Source organism: Delphinapterus leucas, chromosome 15 (assembly GCF_059928025.1).
Source record: "Delphinapterus leucas isolate spDelLeu-1000000601 "Yukka" chromosome 15, BTC_Dleu_Yukka2, whole genome shotgun sequence".
NCBI classification, from domain to species: Eukaryota; Metazoa; Chordata; class Mammalia; order Artiodactyla; family Monodontidae; genus Delphinapterus; species Delphinapterus leucas.
Genome location: NC_143143.1, coordinates 74,350,970 through 74,368,778, shown reverse-complemented (window position 1 = coordinate 74,368,778; position 17,809 = coordinate 74,350,970). Strand labels below are relative to the sequence as shown.

At 41.2% G+C, this 17,809-nt stretch overlaps 1 protein-coding gene across 1 annotated transcript; it reads left to right on the top strand.

The window, feature by feature from the left end:
* Positions 1-10,024: 10,024 nt before the first annotated feature.
* Positions 10,025-12,701, top strand: LOC149747507 (uncharacterized). The gene has a single exon (XM_089896995.1). It carries the CDS (start codon positions 10,100-10,102, stop codon positions 11,741-11,743), a length of 1,644 nt encoding a protein of 547 aa, XP_089753121.1. The 5' UTR covers positions 10,025-10,099; the 3' UTR covers positions 11,744-12,701.
* Positions 12,702-17,809: the final 5,108 nt, after the last annotated feature.

Genomic DNA, 17,809 nt, shown 5'->3' with positions numbered 1-17,809 from the left:
TTATATTTGTCTGCTATTAAATCAAAGAAGGCTATAAATTGTAAGAAACCAATAAGGAAAAAATATTTACTCTCCACAATGAAAAGCCTGCTTCTTTTAGCTCCCCCTGGTTATACCAGGGTTGCAAGAGTCCCCTCAGCATGCCTGCCCCTTCTGAAGGGTCAGAGACAATCTCCCGCCATGTGACTGTCAGCTAATACATGGGGGATTTCTAGGCAAGTTGCTATAAGGACCTTCAAGGTTGATCGTATTTCTCACAATTTCTTTGCTCTCTCCCTTTCCTTCAGCTCTGCCTTCACAGTTCTCTAAACTTTTCCAGGAGCAGGAGAAAATGAACACAGCCCAGGTGAGTTGTTTACTTATTACTCAGTATTTTTCAGTGACATCTAAGAGTTGCTTTGCGTTTTTAATAACTTTCTTGTCAATTGTCCTTCCTCATCTTTTCATTTCCCAACGTTTTCCTGTTTTATTTTACTTTCCTTCTTTCTTCTTCTACTGGTTTTGAAGGTCTACATTTTATTTTTATTCCATTATTACCTTTGATGTGTTTAACACATATGTGAACACATTTTTCTACCAACAGCAAGAACATTTTCATCTGTAGTTTCATGCAAATAAGATACACTCCTCCCTTACCTCGGGCTTTGTGGAAATGCACTAAATATTCTTTATTTCATTTTCTCTTTACATAATAATTATGTATTCTTAGAATTCTTTGTTAACAATCGTATCACATCTTCTAGCTACTTAAACAATAATTATTTCAATTCTAATATACATTTCCCGCTTATTTTTGCTGTCCCAAGTGTGAAGATAAAGTGACAGAATTATAATAGTCAGTTACAATATTACCTACAATTTAGGGCTGCTTATTATGCTCCAGTCACTCTTAAATTCCTTACCTGGATTAGCTCATGTAATTCTGACAACAGCATTAGGAGGTAGGCACTTTTATTATCCCCTTTTCACTGAAGTAAAAGTAAATAACTTCTCAAGAGCTTGTAACTGCAATCATTCTAAGGATACATCATTAGAAATTTGGCCAGATGGAGACCTGGAGTCCAAGTCCACTGCAAACTTTCCACCCTTTGTTGGGAGTAAGTCATCTGCTTGTGTTCCAACCAGCCCAAGATCTCGGAATGGGAGATCTCTTAGGCCTAGGGTTGCCAGATAAGACATAGGACATATAAAATAAAGTAAATCTTAGCTCCACGCACGCTTCCCTTTCATAGTCTATAAGTCACCCACCCTCTCTGGCTGTACCAAGAACCAGTTCCTGTAGCTCTGTCTGTCCACCACGAGTTCCGTATGGCATGCATTCTTTCCCAGATTCTGCTGAGTCTTGATAGAGGCCTCTGGAGCGGTCTACAGAATCACTATGTGGTTATACGCCTTCTGAGTCTGGGTATCCGAAAGGGCCTTTATTCTGCCCCACTCCATGAATGATCGACTGGTTATAGAATTTGGGGTTGAAATCCCTTTCCTTCAGAAGATTATGGATGATCTGCGTTATCTCCTAGTATTTGGGGAGACTGAGAAGTCATGTGGCAGCTTGATTCTCATTCCTTTGTAGTAACCGGTTTTATTTTTTCTTCTTGCGAGTTTTTCATTATTCTTGGGCTTCAGGTATTTCCGCAGGCAGTGTGTCTGGCTGCCTGTCTTTTTTCAGAGTGCCTGCTTGGTAATTGGATGGATCCTATGGAGATGAAGACTGACTTGCTCTGGGACATTTTCGGTTCTTTCTGTGATTATTTCCTTCCCTCCACTCTCTTTGTTCCTGCCACCCAGAAATTGAGACGGTCAGTGCCTCTCCCCAGTCGGCCCTCTGTCCTCCTTTACTTTCATCATTTCCATTTTTCCATGTTTTTATTCTGTGCGTTGAGAGATTTGCTCATTTTTGTCATTTGGGTCATTTTGTTTTCAAGTCTTATCTTAAGAGCTTTTGGGTTTTTTGTTGTTGTCCTAAGTCAGCAAAAGAATATTTAATATCTGTATCCTTTTTCTGTGTTCATAGCCAACTTTTCTCCTTTTAGGGAAATAAGACTGTCGTATATGATTTGCAGACACCAATGGGAATACTTAAAAATTATTCTCTTCAGTATCTTTACTTACATTTGTTTTCATAGTCTTCAGTCTTTTGGTCTTGGTACTTATCTTTCAGGCTGCTGCTTTTTACTGGCATTAAATTTGTTTAGCAGTCTTCAAATCTGTTATTCCTGATGCTGCTTTCTCAGATCGTTGTTTTCCCTCCAGCACCTGGACCCTTTGCTGTCTTCTGTATGAAGAGGAAGGTAAAGACCTCATTAGATCAATGTGGGTGGCTGATGTGTGATGCTCGGCAAGGCAGAGGTCTGTTTCCTGGGCAAGATTTTCCTTTGAACGAAAGGACTGACTTGGGGCCTCTTATACGGATTATTGGGTTCTGTGTACAGAACAGGCTTCACTTAGGCTCTCCAGAGAGGGACAAAGCTTGAGGGGACCCCCTTCCGCCCGCCAAAGGGGGTAGTGCCTTACCTGATAGCAGAGCATGATAGTCTGTTTCCCCAGAGTTGCCTTAAAACAAAAGCTGTGACCGAATCAGGGGACTAAGCACAGTACCCCGCTCCTCTCTTTGGATGCAAAGTTCACGCAGACACCTAGAGGCAGTTCCTTGCTTATTTTTTTAATTTTATTTTATACTGGAGTAGAGCTGACTAACGATGTCGTGTTAGTTTCAGGTGTACAGCAAAGTGATTTAGTTGTACATGTACACGTATCTCTTCTTTTTCAGATTCTTGCCCATATAGGTTATTACAGTGTTGAGCAGAGTTCCCTGTGCTCTACAGCAAGTCCTTGTTGAAGTTCCTTGCTTCTTACAGGGAACGTTCTCCTGAGTGTTAACCCTCAGCCCACCCCTCCTGGGGGTCAGGAGTGTGGCAGCCCTTCCGTGACTCATGTTCACTGTTCTTCAGCCCAGAGCCCATCTCGGCTTCCAGCTGCAGCTGCTGCTGAGCTGGGAGGTCTCTCCGAGCTCTGAACAGAACTTGAGACTTTTGCGCGTTCTGTGTTTGCATTAAGGGGCAAGCACAATGCCTCCAGTATCTGCCTCCTACTCTATATCTTCCAGAAACTTCCTCTGCTCTGAGAAGTATATTGGTGTTTTTATGACTCTCACTGCTGTAGTTTTGGAGGCAGAGGAGGTTAGGTTGTGCAATCAAATCTTTTTCTCCTCCATGAAGCATACCCTGAAAAAACTGAGATTTAACCCCCCTCTCCCTTTGTGACCTCACTCTACCTCGTACACACATTTTTTCATGGTTCCTGTAATTTATTACTGCATGTCTGTGTTTATGTAGAAAGTCCCATCATTCTGTAAACTCCTTAAAGACAGGACCAGTGTCACACATACACAATGGAATCCTACTCAGCCGTAAAAAAGAATGAAATAACGCCATTTGCATCAACATGGATGGACCTAGAGATCATCATACTAAATGAACTAAGTCAGAAAGAGAAAGACAAATAACCATGTGATATCACTTATATGTGGAATCTAAAATATGACACAAATGAACTTATCTGCAAAACAGAAACAGACCCATAGACATAGAGAACAGACTTGTGGTTGCCGAGGGGGAGGGGGGGAGGGACGGATTGGGAGTTTGGGGTTGGCAGATGCAAACTATTAATATATAGGATGGATAAACAACAAGGTCCTACTGTATAGAACAGGGAAGTATGTTCAATATCCTGTGATAAACCATAATAGAAAAGAATGAAAAAGTATGTAGATATATGCATAACCGAATCACTGTGCTGCACAGTAGAAATTAGCACAACATTGTAAATCAATAAAATAAATTAAAAAAAAAAAAGGACAAGTGTCTTACCTTAGCATCCTCTATGGCTAGGACAATTGTAGGCCTGTAGAGGAACTCAAATTGTTTTATGAATCACCAACTAAAGATAGAGGCAGAGTATTTCTGGTATGATTTCTCTTTCTCCAACAAAATACAGGCAGGCTTCATTTTATTGTACTTTGCTTTATTGAGTTTTACAGATACTGCATTTTGTTTTACAAATTGAAGGTTTGTGACAACCCTGCATCAGGCAAGTCTATTGGTGCCTTTTTTTTTTTTTTTTTTTTTTTTTTTTGCGGTACGCGGGCCTCTCACTGTTGTGGCCTCTCGCGTTGCGGAGCACAGGCTCCGGATGCTCAGGCTCAGCGGCCATGGCTCACGGGCCTAGCTGCTCTGCGGCATGTGGGATCTTTGTGGACCGGGGCACGAACCCGTGTCCCCTGCATCGACAGATGGACTCTCAACCACTGCGCCTGTTGGTGCCACTTTTACAACAGAATTTGCTCACTTCGTGTCTCTGTGTCACATTTTGGCAATTCTTGTAATATTTCAAACTTTTTCATTATTATTGTATTTGTTAGGGTGATCTGTGATCAGTGATCTTTGATGTTACCATTATAATTGTTTTGGGGCACCATGAACTTTGCCCATATAAGACGGCAAACTTAATCTATAAATGTTTTTTGTGTTCTGACTGCTCCACTGACCAGCTCTTCCCCCATCTCTTTCCCTCTCCTTAGACCCCCCTATCCCCTGAGATACAACACTATTGAAATTAGGCCACTTAATAGCCCTACGATGGTTTCTAAGTGTTCAAGTGAAAGGAACAGTTTCTCATTTAAAATCAAAAGCTAGAAATGATTAAGCTTAGCAAGGGAGGCATGTTGAAAGTTGAGACAGGCTGAAAGCTAGGCCTTTTGTGCCAAACAGTTAGCCAAGTTGTGAATGCAAAGGAAAAGTTCTTGAAGGAAATTAAAAGTGCTACTTCAGTGAACACGCAAATGATAAGAAAGCGAAACAGTCTTATTGCTGACACGGAGAAAGTTTTAGTGGTCTGGGTAGAAGATCAAAGCAGCCACAACATTTCCTTAAGCCAAAGACTAATCTAGAGCAAGACCCTAACTCTCTTCAATATTATTAAAGCTGAGAGAGGTCAGGAAGCTCCTATCTAGGACTTTCATAGCTAGAGAGGAGAAGTCAATGCCTGGCTTCAAAGGACAGGCTGACTCTCTTGTTAGTGGCTAATGCGGCAGGTGACTTGAAGTTGAAGCCAGTGCTCACTTACCATTCTGAAAATCCTAGGACCCTTAAGAATTATGCTCAGTCTACTCTGCCTGGGCTCTGTGAATGGAACAACAAAGCCTGGATGCCAGCACATCTGTTTATAACATGGTTTCCTGAATATTTTAATCCCACTGTTGAGACCCACTGCCCCCCCCCCAAAAAAGAAGATTCCTTTCAAAATATTACTGCTCATTGACAATGCACCTGGTCACCCAGGAGCTATGATGGAGCTGGACAATGAGATTAATGTTGTTCTCATGCCTGCTAACACAACATGCATTGTGCAGCTCACGGAGCAAGGAGTAATTTCTTTAAGAAGTACACTTCATAAGTGATAGCTGGGCTTCCCTGGTGGTGCAGTGGTTAAGAATCCGCCTGCCAATGCAGGGGATTGGTTCAAGCCCTGGTCCAGGAAGATCCCACATGCCGCAGAGCAACTAATCCCGTGCGCCACAACTACTGAGCCTGCACTCTAGAGCCCGTGAGCCACAACTACTGAGGCTGCGTGCCACAACTACTGAAGCCTGCGTGCCTACAGCCCGTGCTCTGCAACAAGAGAAGCCACCGCAATGAGAAGACTGTCACCACAATGAAAGAGTAGTCCCCGCTCGCCACAACTAGAGAAAACCCGCACAACAAAGACCCAAAGCAGCCAAAAATAAATAAATAAATTAATTAATTAAAAATAATAAGGTGATAGCTGCTGTAGATAGGTATTCCTCTGATGGATCTGTGCAAAATAAATTGAAAACCTTTTGGAAAGCATTTGCCATTCTAGATGCCATGAAGAACATTTGTGATTCATGGGAAGAAGTCAACATATCAACATTAACAAGAGTTTGGAAGAAGTTGATTCCAACCCCCAAGGATGATTTTGAGGGGTTCAAGACTTCAGTGGAGGAAGTAACTTCAGGGGTGGTGGAAATAGCAATAGGATTAAAATTAGAAGTGGTGCCTGAAGCTGTGACTGAATTGCTGCCATCTCATGATAAAACTTTAGCAGATGAGGAGTTGCATCTTTTGGATGAGCAAAGAAAGTGGTTCCTTGAGATGGAATCTACTCCTGGGAAAGATGCTGCAAAGATTGTTGAAATGACAACAAAGGATTTAGAATATTACACATACTTAGTTGATAAAGCAGTGGCAGGGTTTAAGAGGATTGACTCCGATTTTGAAACAAGTCCTACTGTGGGTAAAATACTATCAAACAACGTTGCATGCTAAAGAGAAATCGTTCGTGAAAGGAAGAATCAATCAATGTGGCAAAATTCATTGTTGTCTTATTTTAAGAAATTGCCATGGTCACCTCAGCTCTCAGCAGCCACCACCCTGATCAGCCACCAACATCACGGCTAGACCCTCCACCAGCAAAAAGATTACAACTTGCTGAAGGCTTGATTGTTAGCATTTTTTTAGCAATAAACTGTTTTTAAATTAAGGCATGTACATTGCTTTTTTAGATATAATGCTATTGCACGCTTAGTAAATAGCATAAATATAATGTTTATATGCACTGAGAAACCCCCCAAAATTCGTGTGACTCGATTGCAGTAGTCTGGAACCAAACCTGCAATATCTCTGGGGTCTGCCTGTATAACATGATGGAAGGTATGTGGTAGACGACCTTTATAACATTTTCTGGGCAACTCTTTACAGTGAATATGGTAGGATCAGTACCCCCCCTACATATTTCCCGTGCCATCTGGTCTTGAGCACTGCAGACTGAGCAGCCTTGGGCTATTACAGGGATCCGTGTTGTTCGAGGATGTATCAGTGGACTTCACCCAGAAGGAGTGGCAGTTGCTGGACCGTGCTCAGAGGCTCCTGTACAGGGATGTGATGCTGGAGAACTACGGGCACCTGGTGTCGCTGGGTAAGCCCAGCTTCCCGTGCAGCTCCCGACAGCATGCATTTCCTGTCTTAGGAACCAAGTCACTGTAGCGCATCATGCATTTTGGGTTTGAGATTTTGGATTCAAAAACCTTTTAGGGAACTTGAAAGGATATTGTATTCTCACCTCCCTAGTGAAAGGGTCCCCATCATTCTACAGCTCCTAAAGCTTCTCCCTTCTGATTCTTCAAAGGGCTTGACTCCTAAGCAACTTTGCCAAGTCCCATGTCGTTTCCCACAACAGGTCACTGTGTTTCCAAACCTGAGCTGATACTCAAGTTGGAACAAGAAGAACCGTGGACATTAAAGGGACAACTCCCAAGTGAGAGCCACCCAGGTGAGTTAATGAGGTCACCTGGAAGGCAGCCAAGGGAAACTGGATCCAAAGTGGCCAGTTCAGGGGGTAGTATCTTTGAAATGGGTTTTAGGAATCTCTTTTAGAGGCTCCAGACTTTTAGGAGTGACTAAAGGCAGATGACTACCATACCTTAGATATTAAGCCTCCATATATCACTCTCATATATAAATGCTCTTTGTTTTCTGTTTGACTTTTATAGAGAGAGATTCGCTTGATTTTTGTAGAATCCAGTTGCTGCCTTCCTCATCCTAGACCTTTATTTCTCTGTTTTTCTCTCTGTTCAATAATGGCCATCCTTTACGTTCCCTCCTGTGCCAAATGTTCTGTAAATATGCATTTGTTGATGGATCATTTTATTCAATAAATATTTACGAAGCACCAGCTATGCACCAGTCATGTGCTAAGTCACAGGAGATACAAAAGCAAAGTCTCTGCTCCTGTCAGTAGATCCAAATAGCAGATCCATATGTAACATGTCTGGTAGTAATTGGTACTCTGATAAATTAAAGTCAGATGAAGGGGATGGAGACCGACAGGGAGTCCTTTTTCAAAAGGAAGTCAGGGAAGGCCCCTTTGAGGAGGTGGACATTTGAACAGGAGAATAGAATGGAGTCTTGAATGAAGGGATGGAGTGACGGGTTATCTGAGAGATTCCAGATCAAGGAACAGCAGATGCCAAGCCTGTGAGACAGGAGCGTGCCTGGTGTAGTCAGAGAACAGCAGGGAAGTTGGTGGGACCGGAGGGGGTTCAGTGAGGAGAAAGCAGATGAAGTCAGAGAGTTAGCTAGAGGTAAAGCTTTATAGGCCTGGTAAGACTGAATTCTACTCTGAGTAAGACAGTAGGTAAGAGAAGAGGTCAGGGATTGCACCCTTGAGCATTACATTTGGAGGTCACGGAGACATAGGGCTCTAGCAAAAGAGGCCAAGAAGGAGCACCCACTATGGTAGAGGGAGAATCAGGAGTCAGGGGTTTCCCAGGAGCCACGTGAAAAAAGTGTTTTTTAGAAGGAAAGAGTGAATTCCCAATATGCAGATGCAAATGTAGTCAGCATCACCCTTTTTTTCCCCCTGCAAATTATCCAAAGGCCACAAGGAAAAAAAATTTAATGTCAATTCCATTTTTCTTATAGGTTCGAGGCAGCTGAAATCCCAAGCTTTAAAAAAAAGTGGAAAAACTGCCAAAAGCAATGAAAGTCAGGCTTGTTCGCAGAAATAGAGAGGAAGTAACGTAGCTGTGGAAACAGTGTTAGAACATATTATACAGACAGTATTTACTTGGCGATTTTACCACAAATGGAACTTAAAGTGTTGAGATTTTTTTTTAACAGTGGAATAGTAGCATTACTCTGAAGGATATCTAGGTTCTGAGTAGAGCTAAGGACATAATATGTGCTAAGTGAAGACCATGAGAGTGTATTTGTTGTTGGAAACACACAATTGATGGAATTAAATACCCTGGTCTGATAGGAGCTGACAATACTGTAGGCTTGTGGGATGATCAGTTGAACATGTGTTGTGAATTTAGGTATAAAAATCTAGTATAAAGTCTAAGTATGAAAATCCAATATCAGATTTTTCTTGCTAGCATATTGGCCTCTATTTGTTTTATCTGCTACAGAAAAGTCTTAAGTTTTTAAGCATATAACCAATGTTATTGCATAAAATGAAAATAGAAGATAATAATAATCACTCATAGCCAAAAATTTTTAAGACAAAGATTAATAAAGGTCCTAAGACCAAGTCGAATAGCCAGGTGCTTGAGTTCTCACAAGAAAAGAGAAATCAGAGAGGAATAAAAAACGATGTGAAAGTAGAATTAAACAGCAAGGTTTTACTGTGTCGCACAGGGAACTATATTCAATATCTTGTATTAAACTATAATGGAAAAGAATCGAAAAAAGAATATAGGTATATACATATGTACATGCATTACCGAATCACTTTGCTGTACACCTAAAATTACCACAATATTGTAACTCAATTATACTTCAGTATTTTAAAAGTGAAATTAAAAATTAGTATTGTGACAGGGCACAGTCAGTTGGTACAGTACATCAGCAGATTGAAAGAGGGAAAAGTAGAGTTGTCAATCAAGACAAATAACTATTGATTAGCTCTGATAGAATCAAATGATATGCAAACATGGCTTATCCTCTATCTTTGCCCTGACCCTTCCCTTGATCACCCTTTAGTCTTCCTTGTCTCCCTATTCAGTGTCCCTTATCTTTGCCCCATTCTTTTAATACCCTCCATCCTTGGATCACTTGTTTTCCTGACATCCTTTGGACTCACTTCACCACTCCTTGTGTTTTATTTCAAACTCTCCATCCATTTTGAGGTAATTTTTGTAACAAGCCAAAGCTTCTAGTATTAATTTTCAGCTTTCTCTCCCTTTTTCTACTGCAATATGTGTTTTTGTTTTTGTTTTCATGTACCAACTAAAAGAGTAGGATAAATATGTGCTTAGAAGTTCTTTCATCCCAGGAGACTGTGTCTGACACCTAAGAATTAACTTAACTTAGGGCATTTGTATACAAGCCTATTCCTTAAGAAATGTGTTAAGATTTATAATGTATGTTAATTTTTTATATTTCTAGAAGTCCAAAGAACCAATAACATGGAAGAGATAAGCCAAGAAAATGAAGGCAAGTATTTGAGGCAAGGTTTATTCATCAACAACAAAACATTGACTGAGGATAGAAATAAGACCTTCAGAGAAACACTTAATATGACCACAAATCCAGTGCCCTCAAAAAAAATATCCCATCAATGTGACCCATTTGTAACAAACTTGAAAAGTGTTTTTGAATTAGTTATTAGTAATAGAAGCAGTGTGAGAAAAATATCTAATGATTTCAATGGATGTGGATTCCTTACTACTGTGCATGAGAAAACCCATACAGGGAACAAGCCCAGTGAAAATGATCAAAAGAGGAAATCCCACAGACAAATTGAGGACTTTATTCAGTGTCAGAAGAATTCAGCTTTGGAGCAATGTCTTGAATATAATCATTGTGAGAAAGCTTTTCACAGAAAAACAGCCTCTGTTGCATGTAAGAGAGCTCATACAAGAGAGGAACCCTCTGAAGGTAACAAATATGGACAAGCCTTCCTCCAAAAGTTAAAGCTTGGTGCTTGTCCAAGAACTCTTAAGGAAAGGAAACCACACGAATCCAGTAAAAATAGGAAATCCTCATGCTTGAAGTCAAAACGTGCACATCAGAGAGCTCACTGTGAATGTAACAAATTGGGAAAATCTTTTAGCGAGAAGTCGAACCTTACTCAACATCAGAGAACGCACACAGGAGGAAAACCTGATGAGTATAACAGAAGTGAGGAAGCCTTGCAGAAGTCATCCCACACTCAAAATGAACGAACTGATACAGAAGAGAAAATCTATGACTGTAACCAGTGTGGGAAATCCTTCCACAAAAAGCCACACCTGACTCAACATCCGAGAACTCACACAACGGAAAAACCCAGTAAGTGTAATGATAGTGAGAAAGCTGTGAAAAAGGAGTCCTGCCTCGCTCTAAAGCAGAGAATTAACACGAGCAAGAAAAGCTTTAAAGGTAGTAAGTGTGAGAAATCCCACAAGACGTTGAAACTCAGTCAACATCAGAGAATGTGCTTGGGGGAACCAAATAATGAGTGTAGTGAAAGTGGGAGGGTCTTAAATAAGAAATCACACCTCACTCAAAATCAGAGGGCTCACAAAGGGAAGAAAACCTATGACTGTAATAAATGTGGGGACAGCTTCCCTAAGAAAACAGACCTTTCTCAACATCAGAGTGTGCACACAGGAAAAAAGCCCTATGAATGTAGTGAATGTGGGAAGTCCTTTTTTGTAAAGTCCAACCTCACTGAGCATCAGAGAACTCACACAGGAGAAAAACCCTACAAATGTCGTGAATGTGGAAAATCCTTCTGCCAGAAGTCAGCCCTCACCGTACATCAGAGAACTCACACGGGAGAGAAACCCTATAAATGTAATGAATGTGGGAAAACCTTCTGTGTGAAGTCAAACCTTACTCAACATCAAAGGACCCACACAGGAGAGAAACCCTATAAATGTAATGAATGCTGGAAATCTTTCTGCGTGAAATCCAACCTCATTGTACATCAGAGAACTCATACAGGAGAGAAACCCTACAGATGTCCCGAATGTGGGAAAACCTTCTATGAAAAGTCAGCCCTCACAAAACATCAGAGAATTCACACAGGGGAAAAACCCTATGAATGTAATGAATGTAGAAAAACCTTCAGCCAGAGGTCAGCCCTCACCAAACATCAAAGAAAAAAACATAAGAAGAAAACTCCCACCAACACTCTCCACGTGCAGAAGCCATCCTCTGCAGTTCATAGCCGTTGAACATCAGCAAAATCATAGGACAGAACCGCTTAGATGTCAACACATGTAGGAAAGTCTTTATCAACAGGTTAGAGCTAATTGGAATTACAGAAGTAATATCGGAGCGAAATAGGAGCTCTCTATGAATGCTTTGATTGTGTGAAAGCTCTCAAGAAGTATTCAAAAATATGGAGGGCAAATGTATTATTTTAAGGGATATGGATAAAAATGTTCTTGTGGGAAAATGTTCTTGTGGAAATAGAAGTCGTATTTCAGATGTGATACCAAACTTGTTACAAAAAAAGATAATAAAATATTCAGTTCTTAATAGAATGTGAAAGTGGAGCTTTTGTCGGGAATAAGTTAAGGTCATTGGCACAGCAGTGTTAAATATATATGTGAAGACCTTCTGAAGTATATGGATAGGTATATAGTGCATGAGTGTGTTATATAACATGAATTACGTGTATGTTGGACTTACATAGGGAACCCACCTCTCTCTGAATCTCAACAATACAGTATATAAGTGAAAATTGAACAGTGACATAACGTGTGCCTCAACAATTGTACTTCTAGATACATACCCTAAAACAACTGGGCGTTCTAAAGGGTGTTTGGAAATACTGGGGTGATTCGTTGTCACTATGATTGAGGGTGCTTCAGGCATTTAGCGTGTGGGAGGACCAAAGATACGCAATACCCTGCACCATGTCAGAGAAAGGACAGGAAAAGGGGCTCATCCAGGATGCCAGCAACTCCATCACAGGAAAACCTTGCCCTAAAGAAACTCTTGCACATCCGCACCAACAAACGTGTACAAGAAGGTTCATTGCAACCTTTCAGGGTTTTGTAATGACAATTGAGAAAAAGAGAAAGTAGCAAATGTCCATTAACAATAGACTAGATGAATATTGGTATGTTTATACAATGGGAATAACATACACCAATGAAAATGAAGCTCAGTTATACACATCATGATTGTTATCTTAAAACAATAATGTTTAATGAAAAAGGAAAATATAAATACCATGTTATTGCATTTATATAAAGTTCAAAAAGAAAGAATTCAACAGTACACTGTTGAGGGATACATATATAAGCAGTAAAACTACAAAGGAAAGCCAGTGGATGGTTAACACAAAATCTAGGATAGCAGTTACATCTATGGAGGAAGGAGGGGCTTACAATTAGGGAGGAAGCTTTATATGGGAAATAGACCCACACAAATATGCCCAACTGGTTTTTTACAAAGGTGCAGAAGGAATTCAGTGGAGGACAATAGACTTCAACAAATGATGCTGGAGCAGTTGGACAGCTATAGGTGAATAAATAAATGAACCTCAACCTCCTGAGGAGGAAAGTATGGGCTTTGGATTCAGACAAACCTGACTTTGAATGCCAGCTTTACCACTTACCACTGTGTGGTTCTGGCTTTAATAACCTTTTCTCATAAGGTTATTAAACCTTGCTGAGCCTCAAACCCAAGCCTGGAGCTCATCAATGACACGTTAGGGATGCTGGGGAAATAGAAGGTAAATGAATGGGCTACATTAAATTTACTAGGGTATGTTCCCAAAATGGCCAGCAGAGGGCTCTAGTCGCACATGAAAGACTCCACCACGTCTCTGCTCGGGCTGAAAGCGGTCTGCCTTCCAGTCCCCAGTCTCCTCATTTCAGCCACCCATTTTCATTAACCCACATTAATGCACAGTGTTGAGGAGACATTTTTCACAGTTACGTGTGTCACTGCGTTTCTGTCAAAGAAACATATCAGATAATTTAAATTATAATACTGCTTTTTTCCTGCCTGCTTTAGTTTTTTTCTTAACGGAATAGACATGCATTCTCAACAGAGGCAATATTGCCCCCAAGGGGGTGAAAGTTTGTTCTTGAAGCCTGAAAAAATTCTTAGCTATTACAATGGTTTGTGGCCCTCAAAGGACCATATTACATAAATAGATATGCAGTATATCTGTGGTATTAAATTTTTATGGGGAGGACAATTAGGAAAAATAATATCTAAAAAGTCCCCTTGGAGGAGCTATAACTTAAAGAAATAAAGGTTGGGAAACACTGGAATAAGGGGAGATGAATCAAGAGAAGATGCCATCATTGTACCACACCTGAAGTTAGGGACACGTAGCATAATTCTTTCTCCTATAATTTGGGGACTGCCATGGCAGTGTCCAACCTCAACAATTCCTAACTGGAGGTCTTGTCATTGTTCAGAATGTCCCTCTGCCCCTTTCTGACTCCTCTGAGAGACACCACTTTCAGTGATTCAAAAGGAGTCTCTCCTGGGAGGACTTCTTCAGAGATGCCGCATGCCCTCACCCTTCCACCGGAGTTGCCGAGATTGAGCAGAGGAGGGCCAGATGGCACAAGCAAGCTGAGTGAGTAAGCAACCCTGACCCCCATTTCATCCACCTGTTGCCTGCTCCTTGGCTTAAACCTATGGGTGAGGGAATTCCCTGGCTGTCCAGTGGTTAGGACTCCAAGCTTCCAGTGCTGAGGGCCCGGGTTCAATCCCTGGTGAGGGAACTAAGGTCCCGCAAGCCACTTGGCACTGCCAAAAGAAAAAGAAAAAAAACCCTATGGCTGCATGCAGTGGGAAGTAGGTCCCTTATGACCAGTTGACAGAGGAGGAAGAAGCCTGAGCTTGGTATATGGAGCAGGTGCCCAATTTTGATGGTAGGTGGACATATCCATCCATCATGGCCTCAAACTGAGAACAGCATAGTTACCAGGAAGGGCTCAGATCCCTTAGGAATGAGGGTTGAAGGTCACACCACCAGGTAAGCCACCATATCCAGCAGAGGTGCCAAGGGTGAGGGGAATCTAGAATTGACAGTGGAGATTAGAGCTTTTCTGAGCAGCTGCCCTAGCTCTGCACCTACCTCTTGTTACACAAGGAAAAACAAATTTCTCATATGTTTAAACCACTGTGATTCAGGTTTCTGTTACACGCATTTCTGGCTGATACAGTATTCCTAACAATAGCATATGCCTGGGTTTTGTTCTCTAATCCTATTTAGCACACCTTGCGTTTTAATAGGACAATTCAGTCCCTTTGAGATTACTGTAAAAATGGATATATTTTATTTTATTCCTTCCATTTTAATTCGAGCTTACTATTTATTTAGTTATTTCTCTTCCTTTTTCTTGTTTTTCTGGCTTGATAATATGGCCATTTATTATCTGTTTTTCTTTTATTTTTTTTAAAGTATAATTTACATACAACAAATTACACACATATTAAGTATACAGTTTAATGAGGGTTTTTTGTAGTTGTTTGGGGTTTCTTTGGCTGGGCCTCACAGCTTGTGGAATCTTAATTCCCCAACCAGGGATTGAATGCGGGCCCTTGGCAGTGAGAACATGGAGTCCTAACCACTGGACAGCCAGGGAATTCCTTCTGTTTTTCTTTTAGATTTTGGTGTTCTATAGAGCTAGCAATTACCTTTTCTTTTTCATATTCAGAAAAAAAATACATAATCACAATTATATAATCTTCCATTATATGAAAAACACCATCTATTTCTTCACATTAAGATGACCGACTGGGCTTCCCTGGTGGCGCAGTGGTTGAGAGTCCGCCTGCCGAGGCGGGGGACACGGGTTCGTGCCCCAGTCCGGGAAGACCCCACATGCCACGGAGCGGCTGGGCCCGTGAACCATGGCCGCTGAGCCTGCGTGTCTGGAGCCTGTGCTCCGCAATGGGAGAGGCCACAACAGTGAGAGGCACGCGTAATGCAAAAAAAAAAAAAAAAAAAAGATGGCCGATTGTAATTCTTTTACATCATGCTCCCCAAGTCCCAAAGAGATTTAAATGCTTTAATTTTTTCCTCTCCACCTGCCCCGCCCCAAGTACCAGGCTGCGATCCTTCAGTATTTATAGTCCCGTATTATTATTAGTCTTCCTTTAGGATTCCCTTTTCCCCTCAAAAGTCTGTAGATATTATTACATCATCATTTACTTCCGGTATCGCAGATGAGAAGTCCAATGCCAGCCTCATTGATTTTCATTGTAAGTTACTTATTTTCCCTCTCTGGAGGTTGGTAAGCTTTATATGTATACTTGGTGTCCGTTTTTTTGGGGGGGGGTGGGGAGAAGCTCTGTTTGGAATTCAGTGACCCCTTAAAATCTTCTGATCAGGTCTTTGTTGGAAAAATTTCAGGGAAGATTTCCTCCATTGTTTTGTTTCGTTATTGCCTGCCTTCCACTTCCTCCATTTGATGAATTTCCGTTTTTCCAATAATAATAATTCCAATATTGAATAATTCAAATAGACAGGTATTTGGTTGCCTCCATCATCGCCCCAACCTCTCTGATTTCACCTCATCATTTCCATCTCTTTAAATTTTTGATATGTGTTTTATTTCTCCATTTGGTATTCCACATCCAGTTGCACCAGTAACCTTCCTCTCCTTTGATTCATCTCCTGAAATGTTTAGTCTGAATATGAGATTTTCCTTCGATCCAGAACATGAGTGTGTCTGTGTTTGTGTGTGTGTGTGCGCGCATGCGCGTCACACTGTATCTGTGGATCCTTCGGGTGTCGTTTTCATTGTCAGTTTCTGTTCAGATTACCTCCTCTCTTCTCCTGTAGGTTTGTACTGGCTGTTCTCCGTGATACACCAGTTCTCTCTCTTTCTCATTTCGAAGACCCCGCAGGTACGTTGGTATTTTCCTTCGCTGACTCCCCGGGGTGCGTGTTCAGCTGCTGGGGATCTGCGGCAGGTCAGGCTCTTGAGTCATGGACCACCCAGCAGTCTTTGCTCTTCTGGGTCAGCAGTGCTCCGGCTGGTGGGTCGCTGGTCCCAGAAGGACTCCCTCTGCTCCTTTGTCTCCTCATCTGGCATTTTCCCAGGGTAGAAAGGATTGAGCACACCGATTTACTCCCCCTCGGCTTTCTGAGCACTGGAGCAGTGAGGCTGAAGAATACTCACAGGGGCAGGCACACAGCTCCCCCAGGAAGTTCTTGGATTTGCATAAGTCAAGTGTTCCCAGATGTTACCTCTTTCCTTCTGACCGTCCCTCAGGGGCCTGGGCCTCTGGTGGCCCGTCTCTCACTGAACTCAGACTAGCCCCCGGAGATCACTAGATCTTGCTTCTACCCTAAAACCTCAAAAAATGCTGGCCTCAAAAACAAAAAAGCTGCTGGCCTCAAAAAATGTTCAGTAGCTGGTTTTAAATTGAAAGATGAGGGCAGCAAGGATGTATTCAAGCAACCATTTCCCCAGAATTCATAGGACACTTCCGTACACAGTAAGTCCCCTACATACGAACCTTCAAGTTGAGAACTTTCAAAGATGTGAACATGCGTTCCATCAGCATCAGGCATGAGTGAAATTGCAGCTCACCTTCCTCAGTAACTCTTCTTGCCTGTTCACTCGATGCCAGCCCCTGTATGCCAGCTGTTGTATTGCACTACTGTACTTTTCAAGGTACTGCACTGTAAGATTAAAAATGTTTTATTTTTTGTGTTTGTTTTTTATGTACTATTTGTGTGAAAAGTATTATAAACCTATTACATTACAGTGCTGTATAGCCAATTGTGTTAGCTGGGTATGTAAGCTAACTTTGCTGGACTTACGAACAAATTAGACTTATGAACTTGCTCTCAGAATGGAACTCATTCGTATGTAGGGAACTTACTGTAGTCAAAAGGCAGAAATACTATAGGCCATTTCACAGACTATAATGCAATGAAACCAGAACACATCAACAAGAATAGCCAAAGAAAAAACAAAAACCTCACCGCCACCAAGATCCCTATAGACATGAATATCCAAAATTCACTCTTTTAGCTACCATCAGGTTAGAGAGAAAATCAGAATAGAAATTATAAATTATTTTAATGAATAACGAGAACACAAAATATAAAAATCTTTGAAGTGTGACCAAAAATTCAAAGGAAGAATTACAGATTTAAATAACTTTATTAGAAAAACAAATAAAAGATTTAAAATAATGAAGAGGTCCCAGGGAAAGATAGCAGATGGAATATTCAAGTCTAATTTTGGTCCCACTGAGACACCTATTAAAAATAGAGTAAAGGGATTTTATTTTCGCCTTTATATTTT

Coding starts and splice junctions, on each gene's coding strand:
- LOC149747507 (XM_089896995.1), top strand. CDS start 10,100: ATGACCACAAATCCAGTGCCCTCAAAAAAAATATCCCATCAATGTGAC.